Source organism: Rhamphochromis sp. 'chilingali' (genome assembly GCF_963969265.1).
Source record: "Rhamphochromis sp. 'chilingali' genome assembly, chromosome: 8".
NCBI lineage: Eukaryota > Metazoa > Chordata > Actinopteri > Cichliformes > Cichlidae > Rhamphochromis > Rhamphochromis sp. 'chilingali'.
The window spans coordinates 29,044,091-29,067,375 of NC_137935.1; the positions used below are offsets into that span (position 1 = coordinate 29,044,091).

At 40.4% G+C, this 23,285-nt stretch overlaps 4 protein-coding genes across 4 annotated transcripts; 1 reads left to right on the forward strand and 3 right to left on the reverse strand.

Annotated features, from left to right (window-relative positions):
- Window positions 1-4,188: 4,188 nt before the first annotated feature.
- folr (folate receptor) lies at window positions 4,189-7,546 on the reverse strand. Its single transcript, XM_080889369.1, has 5 exons — window positions 7,420-7,546; window positions 5,475-5,605; window positions 5,154-5,342; window positions 4,705-4,840; window positions 4,189-4,507 (listed from the first exon to the last, which is right to left on the reverse strand). Exons 2-5 carry the CDS (start codon window positions 5,601-5,603, stop codon window positions 4,242-4,244), a joined length of 720 nt encoding a protein of 239 aa, XP_080745495.1. The 5' UTR covers window positions 5,604-5,605; window positions 7,420-7,546; the 3' UTR covers window positions 4,189-4,241.
- A 2,465-nt stretch (window positions 7,547-10,011) lies between these two features.
- On the forward strand, window positions 10,012-12,346 carry anapc15 (anaphase promoting complex subunit 15). Its single transcript, XM_080889627.1, has 5 exons — window positions 10,012-10,155; window positions 10,383-10,504; window positions 11,074-11,133; window positions 11,238-11,378; window positions 11,552-12,346. The coding sequence occupies exons 2-5, from the start codon at window positions 10,385-10,387 to the stop codon at window positions 11,597-11,599; spliced, it is 369 nt and encodes a 122-aa protein (XP_080745753.1). The 5' UTR covers window positions 10,012-10,155; window positions 10,383-10,384; the 3' UTR covers window positions 11,600-12,346.
- Window positions 12,347-12,580: 234 nt separating this feature from the next.
- On the reverse strand, window positions 12,581-15,046 carry tomt (transmembrane O-methyltransferase). The gene is made up of 4 exons (XM_080889635.1): window positions 13,987-15,046; window positions 13,686-13,882; window positions 13,397-13,519; window positions 12,581-13,252 (listed from the first exon to the last, which is right to left on the reverse strand). The coding sequence occupies exons 1-4, from the start codon at window positions 14,246-14,248 to the stop codon at window positions 13,055-13,057; spliced, it is 780 nt and encodes a 259-aa protein (XP_080745761.1). The 5' UTR covers window positions 14,249-15,046; the 3' UTR covers window positions 12,581-13,054.
- Window positions 15,047-15,244: 198 nt separating this feature from the next.
- sfrp2l (secreted frizzled-related protein 2 like) lies at window positions 15,245-19,570 on the reverse strand. Its single transcript, XM_080888918.1, has 3 exons — window positions 18,978-19,570; window positions 17,173-17,253; window positions 15,245-17,001 (listed from the first exon to the last, which is right to left on the reverse strand). The coding sequence occupies exons 1-3, from the start codon at window positions 19,489-19,491 to the stop codon at window positions 16,586-16,588; spliced, it is 1,011 nt and encodes a 336-aa protein (XP_080745044.1). The 5' UTR covers window positions 19,492-19,570; the 3' UTR covers window positions 15,245-16,585.
- Window positions 19,571-23,285: the final 3,715 nt, after the last annotated feature.

The window sequence follows — 23,285 nt, forward strand, 5'->3', positions numbered from 1 at the left end:
AGTGGGTTTTACCTTCATGTCTGTCACTAACGAACTTGACAAAGAAGAAGAGATGAAGATCTCATGTGATGGATAAACATAAAGAGAAATGAGGAAAGAAGATAGAGAATAAATGAGCACAAGTATAAGGTAAATTCATTTTAAGCTTCTTTGCGCCTCTCTCCACTTCAAGAGAAATATTTGGCTTTACTCCACTACAAAGCTTAAGATATTGGTTTTATACACATCAATAAACAGTATATAATGCATTAATACAGTATATTATGGCTCAAATGATCGGCACCTTAACAATCTGCAATCTTAAAGTGCTTTGTAGACCTTTGAGGTAAGTACCATAACTACTAAACACTTTGGGTACAGTATTGGCTGTTGTACTTGGATAAGTTTTTCCTATGAGATTACTAACATTTAAAATGTGGTTTAGATGTTTTTTTCCAAAGTGATGAGTAGTAGTTTTTCATTCAAGTTATTAAAAAGCTTTCAGTAACTGAAAGACACACTCCTACTCTTGTGTCCCGGTCACTTAGCCTGCATAGTCAAAGCCTTGACTAATGCCAGAGGGCTTTCCTCTTTGAATATCAGTGTGACCTACAGCCACTGAGGAGGCCCAGCTGCAGTCATTTCTCAGCCCAAGCTTAAATCCAGTTATGCAATCCTTTTCTTTTCCAGACCACACACATTCACATGCACTCCCACAAGGTGTAACTGCCCACCTAAGGGCCAGTCTCACAAACCACAGGAGTAACCCAGCATTTTGAAATATTTGCTCGTTACTCTGATTTAGCCTTTTTCCCCTGCCCAGAATCAAGTCTGACTCTTGAAGGATGTTATGGAACAAGCAAGAATATGGGCATAAAGCGAGCGAGAGAGAGTGAGAGTTGGGCAGAGCAACGTGTGTTGCCAATGACCTCAGAAAAGCTGAGTATTAATAGCCACGGGGACAGCAGCCATCCCAGTGCTATTTCTGGTTATGGCATCACACTGTGTGTGTGAGATGAATGTGAAACTGTAAAAGTGTGTGGCTTAACAATGTGTCTGCATGCGGCGATCATAAAAGCATATTGCAAGATGTCTCATGAGTTTAAAACTACACTGTCAGCAAAATGTAGCGTAAATAACTCATTCTTGTCTTTTTGGCTAACCACAATTGTCTGCTGCAGTTGTTACAGCACACAGCACACCAGTAATGGCCATTGCTGGGCAACACAGGAAAGACAACTTCATAGACACTTGATTCTTGAGATTTTAAGCCTGTGGAGGCCAAATTACTGGCTATTTCTTAGTACTCCACAATGTTAGCGTCATTTGTTATTGTAATTCACTGATGCCACACTTTTAGCTTTAGTTTCTCTGTTTACTCTTTGATATTCACATGCAGAATTTGCTGACATTTAGAGAAATGTATCTCCTTTATTATCTGTAAAACATTTTGTCTACCACTGACTGTAACTCTGCTGCTTTGTAGGCATTAATTAGCCCAGTTTAGTTGCGTAGAGTAGCTAATGGTTGCTGGTGTCAGGGGAATGTTGCAATTGGTATCATTTTTAACATGATGAAATGCAAAAACTCCATTAATATTTCAAGAATGGCTTTTTAAATTATTTCTTAGTGGACTGATTGTCTTTATACTGTCTTTATACTCACCTGCAGTCACTTTATGTACACCTGTTCCGCAGGTTGTGAACAAAATGATCTAATAAGCCATCATGTGACAGAAACTCAGTGTGTTTAGGCATATAGGCATGATCAAGTGGAGTTCAAGCTGAACATCAGAATGAGGAAACAAGGTGATTTAAATGACTTTGAATGTGGCATGATTGTTGGTGCCAGCTAATCTGAACATTTAAGAAAATGTTTTCCCCACATAAATGTCTCTAAGGTTTGCAAAGCATGGTCTGTAAAACAGGAAATATCCAGCCAACGGCAGGTCTCTGAGTGAATGTCAGAGGTCAAAGGAGAGTGGCCAGACTGAGGCTGCATCTGAGGCTTCACACAGTGTCAGCAAAATTGGACAAAAGAAGTTTGGAAAAACATTTAGATCATGGGATGGATCAGAATCTGGTCTAAACATCATGAAAGCATGGATCCATCTGTCTTGGTCAAACACTGGGTTGTTTGGTGTTTATCAGTCTCATCAGTCACTGTTTAAATGTAGCTGTTTCTGCTCCCAGCCTCCACCAGATTATCAACCTCCTCATCAGGTTGTTTTGCAACACCTTTGTTAACTTACCCTCTCAGTGTGTTAGTGCTCTTTCGCCACATTTCTAGTTCCTCCTGGCTACATATGTATGCATAATTTTCTCAGGGATTAATAAAAGTCTGATTCTGGCTAAATAAGTGGTCTTCACATGTGCAGAACGAAACTGTTTCCTTTCTGCTGGTCAACTTCTACTGTAAAACTGTTTTGGAGCTCTCACCTCATTTCACCACATGCCTGCTCTCCTCTATCAATGTCCACCTCTCCTGGAAAAGAACCAATGGGCCAACTCCCCAGGGTCCCCTCAGCGGTACCCCTCAGTTACAGATTCCCTCTGAGTGGTACTATTGGTCTGACCAGCCCTTGGTACCATCCTGCCTGACATCAATGGTTCAGGGTGCTTTTGATAACTTAGTGGTGTGGGGGATAGTTCCTTGGCACACTTTGGCATCCTTAGTACCAACTGAGCACAATTTAAACACCACACCCTTCCTGACTATTGTTGCTGACAATGCCATGCCCCTTTATGACCATGGTGTATCCATCTTCTGATGACTGCTTCCAGCTGGACAATGCTCCATGTCACAAAACTCAAGTCATCTCAAACTGATTTGTATAGCATGACAAAGAGTTCACTGTGCTCAGAGTCCCTCCACTGTCACCAGATCTAAATCCAATAAAGTACTGTTAGGGTGTGGGATGTGGTGGCACAAATCTGCAGCATCTGCATGATGATGTCATGGTAATATGTACCAAAATCTCTCAGGAATGTGTCTTTAAAGCAGTTGTGATTGAGCGGGCACTGAGTGTACTTTGTTTACCATAAAGAACCAACATAATTTGGCAAAAATTTGGCAAACCGTCTTCTGTAATTCAAACTCTTATAGAAGTTCTGTGGGTGTTGTTTATGCTGTCAGAAGAAACAGGAAAGACTAGGGTGAGATACACAGACTAAACTCGATATGCTAAATTAACAGTGGTATCACGAGGAAGGGTGTTGTTATCAGTACGTTAAACACAACAAGTTATAGTTATAGTTTTTTCAAGTACTTATATGAAGTCTTGATTAAGTACAGGGTACATAAAATATGCATCTCAGTTTGATCCTTAAGCCTCCAAAGGCATCCGTGGTTACATTTTAACCAATCAAAAGCCTTTATCAGAGACCTGATGGAGCACATTCACATGCGGCATTGATAGGCACACATCAAACACGTGTACACATGGAGGGAGTTAGGCTCTCACTCTTTTTCTCTGTCTTTCTCTCTCTGCCACAAACACACACACTCAGGGGACTGGAACCCCATAATTACCGAGCAGCAGAGCCCACTAACCACTGGCTGGCCCCGGACTGATCATGTGATGGTGCGATCACTGGGGCCCAGCACGGAGAAACATTTTCCCAGGGTCAGTTTTACAGTTTCCCTCCTGGTCATTGAGGTTGTGAAGGGGTTATTAAGCTGATCCATAGACTGCACTTAAGAGAAATATCATTCCAGAGCTGTGCAGTAATACAGAATGTGGCATGTGTCTCTTCATGGCTTCTCCAGGAGCACAAGTTTATTTTTGTTTTATTTCCCCTGTCCACACAGATCTTTGATTGTACAGCACTTGTCTGGACACAAAATTGCTGTGTTGGCTGATGAAATTATAATCTTGTTCTTCATGTCTGTTTTCTCTTTTTTTTTTATCCTGAAGAGGAAGACAAAAAAAGAGAACTGCCAGCTGCTCCCCACAGTAATGAGAGTAGATGAAACAAGTTTTATGTATTGAGCATTATTAACTGATTTGGACTTCTGATGGTGATTATGCTGCTGTTTAAACTAATTACCTAGTATATTCCCAAGCAGGTAACTTTTGTTATCAGAATATTTTTTGCATCATCAATACCTGACATTTTCTAGTTGATGAATTTTACTAGAATGCCAGCCAAAGGGGTCTTACTGTATATGAAGTGGCTCAGGGACTGACAGAAAGGTTTAAGAAATCTGTTTTAATTCAAGGTGATACAGCAATGGTCAGAAATATTAATTTTAATGAATCATTACAGAGAGAGAGATGTGACAGCCAGGAAGAGCAGTGTTGGCAGAGCAGAGCTTTGCTGTTGCTGCCCATTGTTGAGGTAGTACTCAGCAACCTTCTTGTTGGGGTTTGTGCCGGTGAACCAGAGCTGCATGCATTTCCCAGAGGTTTTGGTGTATGTGGTATAGATGTAAGAGTTGGACCAGATTTCTTCACACATGGATTTGGGTGTGGGAAAAACATCAGTCCACTTACTGCACTTGCTACCTTCAGGACATTTGTTGATACCTGTGACAGAATTGAATGCATTTGATAAATTTTAATAGTGTTGTTTCTGCATAGATGTAAATGTAAAAGCAACAACAACAAAAAATCTCTGTGTGAAAATGTTTTTGCAAAACTGGGAATATGCTTGCTGTGGTTTATAAGAGAAATGCAAGCGCAAACATGCATGTCTGCTTTGCTTTTCCAAGTGTGGGCCCCACCTGAGCTCCAGTCCCATCCCTTGTGCCAGTTAGTTTTGCAGGTGAAATCATTCTTGCAGTCTTCCCACCAGGTTTCACAGTCCTCCTTACATAAAGGCACATCTAAGATGCGCTCCTTACGCCAGCTCTGATCCACCTACACAAATGCACACCATTGGCTGATTAGTATAATCAGTAATGAACTAAATAAGCCCCTTTCCCTCATAGTTCTAACTACTGCGTGTATGTATATATATATATATATATATATATATATATATATATATATATATATATATATATATATATATATATATATATATATATATATATATATATATATATATTCTGTTTCCTCAGTTTGAACAACAGACCATTTCTGTCCTTTCAACTTCCTGTGCTGCCATCTAGTGACAAAAATATAGACAAACATTAGACACTCAAATGCACACGTGGATGAGAATACTCACTGGTTGTATCCAGGGTCCCAAGTGTGGTGAGCACTCATAAAAACAAGTGTCCTGGATGAAATGTTTTTTGCACTCCTTGCTCATAATGCCACAGTGATTCCAGTTGAAGTTGTAGAGATAGGAGGCATCGTCATGGGCTTCTGCAGAGGTGTTGGCTGTGCAGCATGCATTATCTCGCCATGGAGAGCACTGGAAAAAGGAAACCAGAATCACTTTATGGATTTAGAACTAAAAAAAATGTTTTTTCCACCAAGCTCCTTGGGGTTTAAATCAAGACAAGAAGGGAAACGTTAGCGACAGTGCTATGTTTGCAATTATCACCTGCTGGTACAGTTGTCCCTCAGGGCCAGGCTCTGTTTTGTGATGTTTTGCATCCATACACATGTTCAGTTTGTCCAGAGACATGGCTCCACCAGAGAGGGCAAGCAGCAAGGCCAGGACGGACCACATGACTGTAGGGGAGGGAAGCATCAACAGCAGGTTGTGGGAAAAATCTTAATACTGCTTATAAAGAGGCCAATAATGGGAAGAAGGAAATAGTATGGGATAGCAGCCAACTCCCTGTGACCTCTAACCCGAGTCTGACGAACAGCATTTTACTGACCTTAGTTAATTTTCTACCATCAGCAGGCAGGTGTCTGGATTGTTTGGTCATAGGTACTAATTTAATATTTTAACAGTATTTACAGTATTTAACAGCCCTGGTGTAGATCTCTTTCAGTAACAGACCTAGTGACAAAGTTTAGAGTTTATGGTAATCCGGACAGTCCTTGTTTTTGCTTTTTTTGTAAGAAGACAACCTGAATTCTCCAAAGCTATAGAACTCCAAACTGGACAAAAAATTTACAAGGAAGAACAGCTAAGCAAAGCTGATTGATGTGGTGATGACTTAATAAGGGCTGGGTATCCATTTCGATTCCGATTCACAAAGTCCTGATTCGATTAGATCCCCGATTCCATTCAATTCGATTCAATTTTGACTCAGACAGTGAGAAATATCATAATTGTCATCATTTATCAGTACATATCCATATTTTTATATCTATGTATAAAAACAAAGCTGAAACTTGTGAGACTTTACCAGAGGTGTAAGCATCACAGGAGATGCCTCTGTGTAAGTGGGGATAAAACTTAGAAAAACATGAAGGAGATTTTCTTGGCCTGGCTTTTTATAGCAGATAACCTTTAAAAATATTCTGCAGTAGGCAAAAGAGAAGAAAACCATGAATCAGCAGATGAACATTAAACTTCTTAAAATTATGCCGAATTGCAAAACGCTCTCTAATAAAACCTCTGTAACTTTGCTTTGCTTTGTTCAGCATCAGGTAAATTTCTTTATTGAACAGCAGAAATTAGGTTTTCTTGTCGGTGGTCATTTTTTAAAAAAACCCCCCAAAAATCCAAAAACCAAAACAAACAAAAAGCGGCTGACAGCACTGAACACAACGGTAGACTGGTGCATAATAAGCAAGCGAATAATGCAGAAAACAGAGATATTTCATGGTAACTGGGCTCTTGAGTACACTGAGAAAGAGCTGTGCAGGAAGTTTGATTTTATCGTGGTGGAAGCAAAAGAGCAAAAGTAAGAGGGAATTCATGACGATGTTTATCAAACGTGAAGCATAGTTTTGATCTTCTTTTGCAGCTGGTTCAGTGAATTGTGGCCAGAGAGTAATGAAACCTCCAGCTTCATAATCTTTCAGATGTCGGTTTTCAGCACCGACGGCACACACGTGGACACGATCCACGCTTTGTGTTCACTTCTTTTTGTGGAATCCGTTTACCTGCACTTTGTGAACTTTTTATCCAGAAAGGTGCTATATAAATAATACTTTACTTACTTTCTTTTACTTACTCTGTCCCACGTGTGATTTTTCTCTCTGCTAATCTGACTTTTGGGTTCTTTTAAATACTAAATATAAGACATGAGGAAGTTTTACCCACAATACCGCAACAAATAAAGTGTGGCTCCTGAATGCAGCATAAAAATGCAAAAGGACACAATGTAAGCTATAAAGTGAACTCTGTCAGAGAGCAAATGTGTCTCTACACCTTTTTGCGTTTAAAAGCCAAACATTAAAAAACATGAAAGATAAACTTGTCAACGATTTTGTAAAGCTCTAATCATCATATATAGATAAAATAATCCATATGCATGTAAATAGAAGTAGCTGTGTATTATCGTATAGTTTAGAAATACAAAGTAGATGCAGCTGTGGTGAAAATTCATTTAGAGACAAAGTAATAATGAACAAATTCCCTTTACCTTTGGATTTGGTGATGACTCCTTCTTGAAGGGATGATCCTACAAAGCTGTATCTGCAGATGCCCTTTAACACACTTCTCAAGACCAAACAAGAATTTCCAAACACAGATTTGTGCCCGACTGCGTGTTTGTGTGTGTGCACGCGTCTGACTGTGTGGGTAGAGTGTGAGCGAATGAATGTGAAAACTTGCTGTGCTTTTGACTAATTAGTTTTCAAAGTCCAAAGTCCATATGAAGTGTGCGTGTGTGTGTGTGTGTGTGTGTGTGTGTGTGTGTGTGTGTGTGTGTGTGTGTGTGTGTGTGTGTGTTTAAGATGTGACAAATTCAAAGACACCCCCACCTCCAATGATACGGGTATCCAGGTCTGGGTCCCCTGGTCCCTTCAGAGTGGTGGGTCACTTTGAATGACTATAATTACCATGTTCTCAGTTATCTCCATTATCCTATGATGAAATACTTCTGGCCTGATTGGACTAGTATTCTTCAGGTGATTATGCCTGCGTCTGCAAGGTACAAGAGGTCACTAAACTACTCTCATAATTATGAAAATGAAGTCAGTTATATTTTATGGCTTTCACAATCACATGCACTCAGTCAACATCTATGGGAGATTTTGGACCACCATGTAAGACATTCCTCTCCACTGCCATCATAAACACCAAGGGCGGGACTATCTCATAGAAGAGTGATATTGCATCTGGTCAGATAACTGTAGAACCAGTGCCAGGCTATCTATAAGCTACTTTAACACTCTTGATGTCGGATTTTTCTTTAATTTGTTACCAGTCAGCAGTTCCTGTGAGCATGTGATTTTCCAGTTTTATAACATCTGGCCATGAAGAATATCAGTCTTATCTCAAGGTTTAACCTGCTCACCACCACCCTCTCTTACACACACACACACACACACACACACACACACACACACACACACACACACACACACACACACACACACACACACACACACACACAAGCTGTTGTGACAGGGCAGCGTGACCTGGGATGACAATAAGAAGATCAAAAGGATGGTAAGTAAGTACTTTTAGTGCTCTCACCATGACAAAGAAAAAAGAAACTTTACATACACCCTCAAGAGGGTAATTTCTTTGCATGTGCATGAATGTGCTTATACTTGAGGTTAACGCTCTGAACCTACTGATAAGAATGTTCAACTTCAGCAGCATTTACAGAAACCAGCCGTGAACTACGACAAAAATTCTGTTATCTCAGCAGCTTCCTATAGTTTGAAAGAGTGTTTGTGTTATGGGTTGCTTAAAGCTGATATACACTAATCACATAATACACAATACTACTGCTACTACTACTACTAATAATAATATATGGCAGATGCTACTCTTCCAGACAGATACAGTACTGTGCAAAAGTCTTTACTCACCTCTCATTTTACTCACTACTTTTTTTTCAGTCACTTTGTTACCAGCAACATGCCACAAAAATGCATTATTTATTCCCATTTATTCAGTCGAATCTATTTGACTGGGACAAAGTAATATTTTTGCACAAGGAAGATAATTCATCTTTGAGCTATTCGCTGAAAACGTGGCATATCTCAGCTTGGTGTGCAAAAAGTCTGAGACAGGACTTGAGAGATGGTTCAATTGATCCATCTACTGTTCATCAAAGTTTCATCAGAAATGGTCTTAGTGGAAGGGTGGCTGTCGAGAAACCATTCTTAAAGAAAAGCAACAGGGAGAAAAGACAAATTGCACAAGCACCGGACTGAAAACCAGTGGAAACAGGTCTGATGGAGTGATGAATTCAAATTTGAAATTTTTAGTTTAAATCACCATTTGTACACAAGAGGTCAGGAGAGGTAAAACAGTGAGTGTCTGAAACTATCTGTAAAGCATGGTGGAGGCTATGCAAAAGGGAGCCAACATGCTGAGAGGAGCTTTGAATGTCTTTCAAGAAGCCTGGTGAACTATTCCTGAAGTCTACTTAAAGAAAGGACAAGAGCACTTGACTAAAAAAGTTCAGGCTGAAGTGCACTAAGTGGTGCAGAGGTATACGCCATGATGGATTACAGCTTGTTCAGTGACCTTCTCTCCACCGCAGCTTCAAATGTGTCCAGTTTGCAGGCATTCAAAGAGCAAATCTTTCTAATCTGTTCTTTTCTAATCTAGTTTGCTGGTGTCACCAACAGTTACTATTGGAGGGCACTGGGTGTGACCAGTTCCTGAGTGACTGAAAGTCTCCATCATTTTACTGTATAGGCTGAGGGATCTCTTTATCCTCTTTTTATATGCAGCTTCTGTGTTGGTCTTCCAGTTTAACCTGTTGTTGATGATGATGATGACATCCCAGTTCTTCTTCAGCTTGTCAACACCATGTCATAAAATTAAATTAAATAAAGACAAATAACATGTTTTATTGCATATACCGATCATTAAAATAAAAACATGGTAAATGGCCTGTATTTGTATAGCGCTTTTCTAGTCCCTAAGGACCCCAAAGCGCTTTACATAACCTGTCATCCACCCATTCACACACATTAATATCGCTGTGACACATTTTAATTAAAGCTCATTAGTGTTTCTACTTTATTTAGAACCTCTCGTGCCACAGACGTGGCTCATGCTCCGAAAAGGGAACCTTTATGGAGAGCCGCTGGAGAAAGGAGGACTCTTTATGGGTGAACACCAGCAGTTTCCGGTAAAATTTGTTTTGAATTTTTGTCGAGCCACTGACAGGGACTCAGACTGTGGATTTCGGGTAAGGTTAAGCACGAAGTTATTTTATTGTTTGATTATATCACATCATTTTCAATCCACAATATCAGGGGAGTGTTAGATTTTAGAGTCTGTGAGTCTTAAACTGGAGGACTTTTAAATCGACCGTTAATGACGTATTAGCTGTTCCTCTGTCGTTTGTTGTCTTAACGCAAACTCCGGCTTCAGTTTTCTTTCTGTTTTATGGGATTCATTTCTGTTGTGTGACAGAAATGTCCACGCTGTTTCCGTCGTTGCTGCCCCGGATAACGGAGTCTCTGTGGTTTAATCTGGACCGACCGTGTGTGGATGAGACCGAGCTGCACCAGCAAGAGCAGCAGCACCAGACCTGGGTAAAGGCTCCCCAGAGCAATTATAGACTTGTATTTTCCATCTTTATGCTATTTTTTTGCTTCCATTTCACTTACGATGAGTTTATATACTCTGCGCGTGTTAGTTTATAATTTATTAGTTTGAGTATTTGCGAATGGCTAAAAGTCATATAGAAGTCCTGTAGTCTGCTATAATTACTGGTGGCTCTATTATTTTTCCTTTATCAGAATCAAAATAATAAATAAACTTATAAATACATCTTAATCCCAGGAGGAAATCGTTCTAACTTGAGCTATAAATGTGAAAAACAGAAAGTGTAAACACTATATATAAAAAAAGAGTAAAACTAAGGCACTCAAAGTGCAATGTTTAGTCAAAATTAAATGTTACAAAGTTAAAACAATACTTTACACAGTACGGTGTGAAAGATTGTTCAGTACTTAGCATAACTTGGACAGTATTGTCCTTTCTGAAACCTCAGATCAGTCAAGCTCCACAGCTGCAACATCTCTGGCCATGCATGATCAGTCTATTGATCGTATTATGAGACTTCATACACTTTAATATGTGCAAACTGTCTCTACCGTAGCTGCAGAGCATTGCTGAGAAAGACAACAATCTGATGCCCATTGGAAAACCAATTTTTGAGGTAACGGAAAAAGATTTTTAAACACAAAATAGACACAGTGTGAAACAGACTGGTTACATACTTTGTTCCCCTCCATTCATGCTGTCTGCATTTACTGGGTGCAGGCAGGCTACGAAGAGGAGGAAGAAGAAGATGACGAAGATGAAGAAGACAGCGAGGAAGACTCAGAAGATGAAGAGGACATGCAGGACATGGATGAGATGAACGACTACAACGAGTCACCTGATGATGGCGAGATAAATGAGGTGCTTTTCTTTATGATTTGAATAATTTTTTTTCCAGGCGACAGTATCACAAACCCTACGGTCATGAGGTTTTTTAATGTTAAGACTTGGTAAAAATACATGTATCTAAATTTAATTCAGTTTCTTTCCATTACCAAAACTGCCTCTAATCTAGCTCGGTTTCTTTCTGTCAGGTGGATATGGAAGGACCAGACCAAGACCAAGACCAGTGGATGATTTAAGACAATACTGGTTTTCATCAGGCTGGCCCTGGGTTTCCACTCCATGCTTAAAATACAACTGCTGCTCTTCAGTCTCTGACATGTTTTTATGTGTGAAATTAGTGAAAGAACAATGCTGAAGAATCACCATAAGATACTTTGAGAAATCAGTGCATTTTTTCTAACTTCAATTTAATTACAATTGACAGTGTGTGACTGTGGAAAATACTTTAAACCAATCAAAGTGGCTCCAATTGTGTGGTGCTCTTAAGTAGTGTTGTTTTTGTATCAAGTCGGGAAAACCTTCACGCAGTGGTAGCAGCAGGCCCACTGATCCGTTATGTAAACCTTGAACTTTTGCTATCTACAGTTATGCAGAGCAGCGTCTGCAACCAGCAGACTAAGCATGACCATAACGTCAAGTCAGCAAAATAACTTATTGACCTATGCAAGAGTCATCCAGTTGCTTCACCATATAGTCCTGTTCTGTTTCCCAGCAGTGTTTTGTATGTTACAGAAATACCTTCAGCAGAGCATTCATAAAACCCCAGGACATGTATTCTGATCAGACACTTTTTATATTTTGAACTATGTCAGAAGCAAAAGCTGCTAACAAATATTTAAATATGAGACACAGAGTTCTGTCATGGTTATGTTGTAGAATATTTAACCATGGCATTCCCTACTTCTGCTGAAGTTGTAAATTATTTTAACTGAACCATGTTTCTGTTTTTGTGTATTTGAATTTATTAATAAAATCTAACAAGATGTGACGCGTCACTTGTAGTTCAATAAAAAGTTTGGTGAATTTTGGTGGTGGGATGGCCAAGGTTTATATAATTAGACTTTAACTGCAGGGAAGATTTTAAGAATTAATGCTTGCAGTTCAGCTGAAGGAAGACAGGTGATTAATATTAACATGTACTTTAATAAAAATTTTATTTTAATTTAGGTTTAATTTGCATTTAGATTAAATTTTGTGAGTCTCAAATTTGGGAGTAAGAAAAAAGAAGCCTTAAAAAAATTGTTTATTTGAGTCTTTTAAACAAAAGAAAAGACATGAGATGCTGAGAAGTCACAACAAAGTCCCAGTAGAATAAAAGGTGATTGGAGCATATGAGATACCTAAACTGGGGATTGTTTATATTTCTCTATATAGAAAGTGTCAGCCTTTTGTTTTAAGATTTAATTTAGCTTTGTTTTGTTTTTGTGGGTAAATGTTGCAGTAAATTATCTCTTGTGAAATCGGTGGGGCACTTGGTCAAACGGGATCTGCAGTAAACCTTGAAGCTCCTTCTTTACCCAGTATGCACTAGTGAGTTATTTTGCAAGGTATTTCTTCACAGGTTGAGCTGTATTGTTACACAGACTAGAAATTGAAACGATACCCCTTTAGATGAAGTAAGAATTTGGACATTTCTGTTTCTGAAGTGTGTGTTTGAGTAACAATATGAAATCCTGCCATGATGTCATGATCTACTTGATTCCCTGGTACACCAGCTCAGCCATCCCATCCCTGATGCCCTTGCTATACTCTAGCATGGCCCGGTGGATCTTCCATTCATACAGGCCACTCTTGCGAATATATCTAAGGAACTTTGGAGCACCAGGAAACAGCACGTTGTCTGCCAGGATAATAGATCCTTTTCCCAGTAGACCAGAGCCCTCGAGCATCTGTAACACACAGGGACAGCGAGTGAGGCAGCTGGGTGGGTAACAGTAGGAAAGCGCAAACCTTTAAGTCAAATATATAATATAATATAATATAATATAATATAATATATACAAATATCCTGTCTAGTAATTTATTCTTATTACTTGCAGGTCAGGGAGGTAACATTTCTTCCAGTGGTCCATGAAGACAAAATCCAGTCTTTCTAAATTGTAGTCAGAGCGCAGCTGAGGGATCACTTCATCAGATGGATTGACAATCAGCTCCACCTGAGGAAAGCACAGCATGATTATCAAAAGTATGAAACTCTCATTGTTTAGTAAAATTAGAGTAATAAAGCCCCAAATGTATCTGGTCTTTCAGACGGCCTGCTGCACATGAAGTGTACTGAACAAAGAACATTTTTTAAATTGTTTAGATGCTTCTCTAACTCACCGTGTCATCATCAAACCCTGCCAGGCGGATGACTTTCTCAGCGATAGCGGCATTTCTCTGGTCCATCTCGATGCTGTAGAGCCTGGCGCCCAGAGGCAGAGAACGGGCAATCCGCACAGTGCTGTATCCACAGTGGGCACCCAGCTCCAGCACTGTCAGAGGGCTGTGCTCCATCAGCAGCCGGTCCAGGATCTTTCCTAAAAATCAAGGAAACCATACACGCAAATACACACCTAAAGGTGCTTTTTACTTTTTAAAACAAACAAACAAAGATTACGTTTGCTGTGTTCAAACTCTGTACCTTTTTTAGGTCCAATGTTGCTGATGAACTCCACCTTGCTGCACCAGACATCAAAGGTGTCCAGGATACTGTCAGGGTCTCCGGGGGTGGCATGAGTGAGGACGTACTGAAAGGCACGCTCCTCTCGGCTCAGACCAGTAACGCAGTCCTTCCATATCCTGATGAGGACTGCCCGATAGAACAGCACAAAGAAGTAACGGTACCTGATAATCAGCGTCAGCAGGAGTGGAAGGAAGGCCAGAGCAATAGCAGGAGACACCATCCTAGCATCTACAGACAGAAACACACATGCACAGGTCGGTTATTTGTCAGATATATTTTAACAAAGTGAGCCCTGTATTATTTATCACAAGAAGTATAAGTAAACACTGACTACAAGGGTTTTTGAAAGATGTTTTGATTGACTGGCTCTGGAAAACCTAAAAGAGGAGACCTTTGGGAACAAATAGTCTATACACACACACACACACACACACACGTTTACAGCATGTCATTAAATTATGTCTGCTCTCTCCCATAGTTTGTGTCTTGTCTCTGTGTGCTCCTCTTTTCTCTCTCTTCTTTAACCTCACCCACCACTCGGTCGCGGCTGATGGCTGCGCCTGCTTGAGTCAAATTCTGCTGGAAGTATCTATCTTCGGCCTGGTGTTTGCCATAGGGGATCATTAAATTGGTGTTTTTGTGAACTGGCAAGTCCTTTAATACCTGAAGTATACTTGTTGCTCTCTTTCTGATTCCCACAGAATTTATGCACCTGCAACACCTTATAAAAGCACTGAATCATTTTGATTTCATGGTCAACAGCATAAACAGAGAAAATATTACTACTCAACTTCAATTTAACATTGATCGGTGTCTTAGACAACACTGGGCGTGCGTTCCTTTAAAATTTAGAAATTCCATGATTGGCACAAGGGAATTTATATTATTGCATTTTTTCTTAGCTCAGGTTCATTGAGGAAGGCACTTGTCTTTTTTAAATAAACATCAACTGATGTTCTCATAAAAGTAAAGAATCATAATTCAGGGGCAGTGGTATCACTCTCCAAACTACAAAACCACTTACTTATTCTGTTTATGCACTATGTGCTTAAACTATGATGTACTGGCACGTAAAACAACAACAGAAGGTAATACTGCACTGGATTAAGAAAAATTTCCCAAAGTGTGTCTCTGTTGTACATTTTTCAGTAACGTAGTCTGGTTTAGCTTTTAAATATGACCTAAGCTGTAAGTAAGGACAACAAGGACGCAGAAAAGCCACAATTTTCATTTAATCATTATTTCTTTACAGCAAAGAAATAAATGTACATACACAGGAAACTGTTAATAATTAAAACACTGTGATCTTTATTTGTAATCACAAAATATTTCTGAGCTGAATGAACTTCTAATACTCATGTATGCAAAATGACATCTGCACAGAAACAGGTGTAGCCGCCATAGTCTCGTGCTAAATGTGAAAGAAAGTACTGTGCCGCTCTAGATGTTTCTACTGCCCCACATAAGTGTAGACTTCACCGACTTTCTGCATCACACTGAACAGAATCCATGTTACTCGGAAAGAAAAGACAAACTTACCTGTTTAATAAAAAGCAGAGTAGACTTTGAAAGGTGGCACTTGAGCTGAGGCAGGTGCAGAAACACAGAGAGAAGAGCGTGTGTGTTTAAGAGAAGCTCAGAGACACAAGGCTGTGAATAATTTATGTATCACGTGCATGACAGTATATATATATCCTATAAATATTCCCATTTAACAGAAAAAAACTACAACTGTTTAACATCAGGTTTTGCCATTTTTCATGTGACATGAAGAAACCAGTATATTTTAAAAAAATAAAATACAAATAAAATGAGCAACAGGAGAAACAAGGGCAGTGTGAAACTGACATTTGATATCTCAAGTTAACGTCAACAGGTGTGCGTCTCTGTGCGGAGTCCAATTTCTTTCTTTACTAAGTCATGATGGAAGGATCAAGAAAAACCTTATTGATGTATCAAGTAAAATACAAGATTAAAAAAATAAATTGAAGTAAACAGATAAATATATTGCTTGTGTGTGCATGGACATGTCACCACAGAGAGGGGAGATCGGTCTCCACCACAGCGATCATTACAAAAAGATCTCTTAATTCAGTGAATAATTTGATAATGGAGACAAAATGTAACTCATTTATGTACAAAAAATATATATATAAAAATAAAATGCAATGTTCCTGCCGGTATGATTTTGGGTGGTTCAGCAGTGTACACAAACACCAGCTCTCTTATCTTTGTCGATGAGGTGATGATCATTTGTAAAGTCTCTGGCTTCTCATTTTGGTAAAAATAATGCTCCGTTTTAATGGAGGAAACTCAGTGACAATAATAATGCAAGGATACATTTTGTAACAAATCAAGATGATGCTGTGGTTTAATAAAAAAATGTTACTATTTTTTTAACGTAGCTATCTGAAACTGTCTGAACTATCAGCTGTTCACCAGTTAGCAGCTGGCTCCTTTGCTGGACTTTGTGTACATTACTGCAAAGCGCTGGTATTCACGCAGCACAATGAAAGCATCATCTGCAGGGCAGGAACAGATGTGGATGACTCGCTGTTTAAAGCTCTGCACACGGCTGCTTGAGGAGAGCTCGGATGAACTTCTTCAGCTCTTTGTCCCCTCTGCTCCACCTCACCAGTCGAGTCAGCACCAGTCTTCCCTCTTCAGCCTGAGCAAGGGAAAGGTACCATCCACCTTTCCCCACCTTTTTTCCTCTTTTTGTCAGTTTCTTATCCATCTGCACCTCCTCTTGACTTTTCTCCTCATTCTCGTCACTCTCTGCAGAGTCTAAACCAGGACAGTTACACGTGCCGCCTTCTTGGAGCCACAAAGCGCTGTGGGCCATGGCGCCTCCGACTCCTTCTGCTTTCTCAGCCCCTCCCCCCGCCCATCTCAGGATGCGACTGCTGGCCGTAGGCACCAGCTGAAGGTCACCCCCCACTGTCATCATGCTGCCCAGACGCATCTTAAATGCTACGACAGAGACACGGAGAACACTATTCAACAAGTGTCACTTCATGCATGTTGTAAATCACCCAGTCTCTGTGACTAGATAAGCTGTCCTGTTTTTGCAAGAGAAATTGCATGCTACAAAAGAAAAGGATGCATTTGGAGCCCACGTTATCTATAACACTTTGTTCTCACCATATGGACTGTGGCAGAAGTTTTCCTGGATGTCAATCTCTCCTTCTGCAGCCAGACTGCAGGCTTCACAAATAACACTCCCTGGGGGGATGGAAAACGACAATGGTTAAATGATTGCAGCAGTCTGCAGTGGGGATATAAAAATAATCACCTTGGTGGAACTTTTCTCTTTTGTTTTCTTTCGTCCATTAAACCCCAGCATCAAAGCAGGCCAAACACCTTAAGGCTTCAGTAAGAACCTTAAGTAAAAGTGGATTAAATACAACTTTACAGTCTAAAGTGTCTTGAGGTGGCTGTTGTAGTGATTTGTTGCTATATAAATAAACCTGAGTTGAAACTGAACTGAATTTTTTAAATGGATGCTGTGAAAGAGGCGTGATTGCAGTACTGTAAAAATTACATTCAGGGATGAATAAAGAGTAATACTAAAACTTAAGTAAAAGTGCCAGTATATTAATGTTTTTTTAAAAATCTGTTCTAAGTAAACGTGCTGCATTTAAAGACAAAAATAAAGAAGTAATATGAGAAAAATGTAATAAAGCAGAAAAATGGCTTCAGGAAATGTAAACTACATTTATAAAAATGAAGTAAAACTACAGCACTCCAAGTGCAATGTTATTAATTAAAATGAAATATCCCAAAGTTAAAACAATGCCATGTACAGTACAGAGAGTATATTATAAGTGAAGTGTAATTAGTACAGTTTACATATGACTGGAGTATTATTGATGCAGCAAAGTGGAAGCACAACCTTTCAAAATGGGTGACATCACAATACAATCATGTAGTTTTCTTAAAAATTACTATTGTTATTATTATTATTGGACGATTGTACTTGTCGGAGGCTTCAACAGTTACTCCATTAAAGTTAAATGTGTCAATTAAATTTCAGTTCAATTACATTTATATAGGAGCAAATCAGAAAAATAGTGCTTCGTAGTGCTTTATATTGTAAGGTAAAGACCCTACAATAACAGAGAGAAAACCCCAAAGATCAGACAGCGTCCTATGAGCAAGTATTTGATGAGAGTGGGAAGAAAAACCCCAGAATAAAACACCTTTTAACAGGAGGAGACCTCTGGCACAACCAGGCTCAGGGAGGGGCCCTGACTGGTTGGGGGTGAGGAGAGGAAGACAGGACAAAAGAGAAGAGAGCCAGAGATTAATCATAACTAATGATTAAATGCAGAGAGGTGTAAACTATGTGTAAAAGCATAGTGAGTTAAAGTCCCCCAGCAGTCTGGGTCTATTGCAGTCTGACTAATGGAGGATTCAGGGTCGCCTGATCCAGACCTAAGTATAAGCTTTATCAAAAAGGAAATTTTCAAGCCTAATCTTAAAAGTAGAAAAGATGTCTGTCTTCTGAATCCAAACTGGGCGATTGTTCCACAGAGAGGGGCCTGAAAGCTGAAAGGCTCTGCCTCCCATTCTGTCCTACGAACCACGAGTACGCATGCAGTCTGAGAGAAAAGTGCCCTACTGGGTTGATACGCTACTAAGAGGATTATGATTATGGGACAAACACTTGCATTTTAAAGACTTATTAAAATCTTACATGAAACACTAGAAGAGCTTGTGAACATTTACAATGAAAAAGAAAACATGAGAAAGTTCAGTTCAGTGTTTATGAGAAGCTTTTCTGGAGTAAGTGAGCAACATTTCCTTAATGAATGCAGTGGAAATAAAGGAAAAGGATAAACTATAAGAAAAACACAGTCTAGCAAACCGCATCCTCAGAGCTGTACTTGAGAACTTCCCAAAACAAAAGTGTTTTGGTGGAGAATGACACAACTTTGTGCACTGACCTTTGGGCACCTCCTCGTGCTTCGCCTCCTCTGTTTCCCGCCCATCCTGCCCCTCGGATACGGGGATGCAGAGTTCGGTTTCGTGTGGGAACCGGGTGCAGTTAAACATATAAGGCCAGGGGAAGCCGAACGCGCTCATCACTGGCACGCAGCCATCCCGTACGGCCTCGCACAGGTTCCTGCAGGGGCTGACCGGCCCGCTGACCTCCGGCAGACACACCGGAGCGAAGAGCGAGCATAGAAACTTCTTGGTGTCCCGGTGGCAGTGCTTGGAGATGAGTGGCAGCCAGGCTGCAGACTGCTGCTGGACCTCCCTCAGTGAATCATGGCCGAGCATGTTTGGAATCCACATGCTCCTGTAACCGATCCCGTGGCACAGAGACATAGTGCTCGGAATGGGTTTGCACACGGAGCGAAAAGTGGGCTTGAACCAAAGCGACGGTTCCGGAGGCGCGCTGTCAGAAGCGTGAGAAACTCCAAAGAGCGCAATGAAAGAGAGCAGAAAAACAGGCATCGTTTTGTCTACAGTCTAAAGCGCTTCTGCTCTTCTGTCTGGACTTGACCGGCATGTAGGTGTAAACAGAGAGGTGTGGAGGAAACAGGGGGTTAATGAGAGGCCAGGCGCCTCCCAGTCACAATCCCACCCCATCAAACCGCTGCTGTCTGCCTCCACGGCAGTGTCAGTGGGGGCGTAGGGATTGTTTACTTAGTTTGGGTTGTCAGTAATGTTGAAAACATTTGTGTGCAGCGCCACAAGACAGAAAGAATAAACTTCTGCAATGCTATTTGAACTTATAAGAAATATTCACCAGCCTCCAAACGTCTGTGTATTGACAATAAGGTTAGATTAGATGAAACTTTATTAATCCCTCGGGTGGGTTCCTCCGGGAAATTCTAATTCCAATAGCACAGCACCAACAGAAGTTACAGAATGTGAGCAGAAATATACCATATATACACATATATAAATACAGAGTATACAAAAGGGATGAATAGAATAAATAGGAATAAGAATACAAGGGAATTGCACATTTCAAGTATGTGAGTCTATTGCACCGTTGACTATTAACAAAAAGTATTGCACAGTGAAAAGGCACTACAGCTTAGTTGTTCCCCCCTGCTTTGTCCTCCTGTTTCCCCTCCCTCTCCCCTCCAGAGAGGAGTTAAAAATCCTTTGTGTGTGGGACAAAGGAGTTTTTAAATCTGTTGGTTCTTGACTTTAGGAGAAGCAACCTGTCACTGAACAGACTCTTCTGGTTGTTTATGACCGTGTGCAGAGGATGCCCAGCATTGTCCATAATGTCCAGAAGTTTCTTTAGTGTCCTTTTCTCTGCAACTGTCACCAGAGTGTCCAGCTTGATGCCGACCGCAGAGCCAGCCTTCCTGATCAGTTTTTCCAGCCTGGGTGAGTCCTTCTTTGCTGTGCTGCTCCCCCAGCACACCACAGCATAGAACAGTACTCCAGCAACCACCGACTGGTAAAACATCCTCAGGAGCTTCCTGCAGATGTTAAAAGCGCGAGGTACTTGTATGTGTTGACCACCTCCTCTCCCTCTATCTGAACTGGCACTGGACCTGCTCTGGACCTCTGGAAGTCCACAACCACTTCCTTGGTCTTTGAGGTGTTGAGTTGCAGGTGGTTTGTGTGACTAAATGTGACAAAGTTCCTCATCAGACTCCTGTACTCTTCCTGATCATCCCAGATACACAGTTTATAATTTAAACTGTTGCTTTTTATGCCATTCTGCTATGTGTTTTAATGTTTTTTAATTGCTCTTATTTGATACTTTACAAAATATAAAAAATTGGAAATGTATGTCTAAGTAACAAACAAACAAATAAAGTAACAGTGACAGTGCAGCAGTATGAAATTAATTGCTGGAAATAAAATGTAACTATCGTGCGTTTGAGAAGCTGAATGTGTTTGGTACCCTGTCATCGTACACAACCCGAGGATATATCAGCGAGCCTTTAATCTTTCCCAGCGAGTCTGCCACATGTACAATGACATGTCCTATCCTGCCCCATCATCTTACACTTTGCTACAGTAGCTTATTGTAAACGCAGGAGCAGTTCATACTTGCTTAAATATTTGTAGTTTGGTTTATCCTAATTTCCTATCTTACTTCAAAGCAAAAAGAAAGAAATACAGTGTTCAGACAAGTTAGAGTCACTCAATACAGAGCAGAGAATTAATGACAGAGGCACAGCACTTTGCTACTTCGCCTAAAGATTGTTATGGACATTAAAAAAGTACTCTTCAGGGCAATACAGAACAACAAAGTGGGATACTTGTAAGCTGATTCATCAGTAATGTAATACTCTATAATTAAATCCAACTTAACCTGCTTAGACCCAGGGAAGTCCCTTTATTGAACCCCACCTATATTGTGTCCTGTTGGTTCTATATGTTACGTAAACTTCCTAATTACTGTCCACATATACAGAACTGGGTAATAGTCTTCAGCCAACCCATATTTTTAATGCTCTGTTTCCAAAGAGCCAAACTTCTTTATGTTTATTTGTAGGCTTTTAGAACAAAAGTTCTTCAGTCTTCCTGAACATCTTCCAGAGTTTTTCTTTGTACATACAGTGGGGCAAAAAAGTATTTAGTCAGCCACCGATTGTGCAAGTTCCCCCACTTAAAATGATGACAGAGGTCAGTAATTTGCACCAGAGGTACACTTCAACTGTGAGAGACAGAATGTGAAAAAAAAATCCATGAATTCACATGGTAGGATTTGTAAAGAATTTATTCGTAAATCAGGGTGGAAAATAAGTATTTGGTCACCTCAAACAAGGAAAATCTCTGGCTCTCACAGACCTGTAACGTCTTCTGTAAGAAGCTTTTCTGTCCCCCACTCGTTACCTGTATGAATGGCACCTGTTTGAACTCATCATCTGTATAAAAGACACCTGTCCACAGCCTCAAACAGTCAGACTCCAAACGCTGCCATGGCCAAGACCAAAGAGCTTTCGAAGGACACCAGGAAAAGTATTGTAGACCTGCACCAGACTGGGAAGAGTGAATCTACAATAGGCAAGCAGCTTGGTGTGAAAAAATCAACTGTGGGAGCAATCATGAGAAAATGGAAGACATACAAGACCACTGATAATCTCCCTCGATCTGGGGCTCCACGCAAGATCTCATCCCGTGGGGTCAAAATGATCATGAGAACGGTGAGCAAAGATCCCAGAACCACACGGGGGGACCTGGTGAATGACCTGCAGAGAGCTGGGACCAAAGTAACAAAGGTCACCATCAGTAACACACTACAACGGCAGGGAATCAAATCCCGCAGTGCCAGACGTGTTCCGCTGCTGAAGCCAGTGCATGTCCAGGCCCGTCTGAAGTTTGCCAGAGAGCACATGGATGATACAGCAGAGGATTGGGAGAATGTCATGTGGTCAGATGAAACCAAAGTAGAACTTTTTGGTATAAACTCAACTCGTCGTGTTTGGAGGAAGAAGAATACTGAGTTGCATCCCAAGAACACCATACCTACTGTGAAGCATGGGGGTGGAAACATCATGCTATGGGGCTGTTTTTCTGCCAAGGGGACAGGACGACTGATCCGTGTTAAGGACAGAATGAATGGGGCCATGTATCGTGAGATTTTGAGCCAAAACCTCCTTCCATCAGTGAGAACTTTGAAGATGAAACGAGGCTGGGTCTTCCAACATGACAATGATCCAAAACACACCGCCCGGGCAACAAAGGAGTGGCTCCGTAAGAAGCATTTGAAAGTCCTGGAGTGGCCTAGACAGTCTCCAGACCTCAACCCCATAGAAAATCTGTGGCGGGAGTTGAAAGTCCGTGTTGCTCGGCGACAGCCCCAAAACATCACTGCTCTCGAGAAGATCTGCATGGAGGAATGGGCCAAAATACCAGCTACTGTGTGTGCAAACCTGGTAAAGACCTATAGTAAACGTTTGACCTCTGTTATTGCCAACAAAGGCTATGTTACAAAGTATTGAGTTGTATTTTTGTTATTGACCAAATACTTATTTTCCACCCTGATTTACGAATAAATTCTTTACAAATCCTACCATGTGGATTCATGGATTTTTTTTTTTTTTCACATTCTGTCTCTCACAGTTGAAGTGTACCTCTGGTGCAAATTACTGACCTCTGTCATCATTTTAAGTGGGGGAACTTGCACAATCGGTGGCTGACTAAATACTTTTTTGCCCCACTGTATGCTGCTTTTTCAATCACTTCTTTTGCTTTTTACATTGTTTTTTTTTTTTTTTTTAATCATTTATTTATCCAGGTAAAAGTCTCACTGAGATTCAATTTTCATTTCC

Coding starts and splice junctions, on each gene's coding strand:
- anapc15 (XM_080889627.1), top strand. CDS start 10,385: ATGTCCACGCTGTTTCCGTCGTTGCTGCCCCGGATAACGGAGTCTCTG. Junction 11,134..11,237: donor TTGGAAAACCAATTTTTGAG/GTAACGGAAAAA, acceptor TACTGGGTGCAG/GCAGGCTACGAAGAGGAGGA. Junction 11,379..11,551: donor ATGATGGCGAGATAAATGAG/GTGCTTTTCTTT, acceptor TCTTTCTGTCAG/GTGGATATGGAAGGACCAGA.
- sfrp2l (XM_080888918.1), bottom strand. CDS start 19,491: ATGCCTGTTTTTCTGCTCTCTTTCATTGCGCTCTTTGGAGTTTCTCAC. Junction 17,254..18,977: donor GCACGAGGAGGTGCCCAAAG/GTCAGTGCACAA, acceptor CCATCCCCCCAG/GGAGTGTTATTTGTGAAGCC. Junction 17,002..17,172: donor CTTCTGCCACAGTCCATATG/GTGAGAACAAAG, acceptor TCTCTGTCGTAG/CATTTAAGATGCGTCTGGGC.
- tomt (XM_080889635.1), bottom strand. CDS start 14,248: ATGGTGTCTCCTGCTATTGCTCTGGCCTTCCTTCCACTCCTGCTGACG. Junction 13,883..13,986: donor CAACATTGGACCTAAAAAAG/GTACAGAGTTTG, acceptor CTTGATTTTTAG/GAAAGATCCTGGACCGGCTG. Junction 13,520..13,685: donor CAGGGTTTGATGATGACACG/GTGAGTTAGAGA, acceptor TGCTTTCCTCAG/GTGGAGCTGATTGTCAATCC.
- folr (XM_080889369.1), bottom strand. CDS start 5,603: ATGTGGTCCGTCCTGGCCTTGCTGCTTGCCCTCTCTGGTGGAGCCATG. Junction 5,343..5,474: donor AGGGACAACTGTACCAGCAG/GTGATAATTGCA, acceptor TCCTTTTTCCAG/TGCTCTCCATGGCGAGATAA. Junction 4,508..4,704: donor GGGATGGGACTGGAGCTCAG/GTGGGGCCCACA, acceptor ATTCTGTCACAG/GTATCAACAAATGTCCTGAA.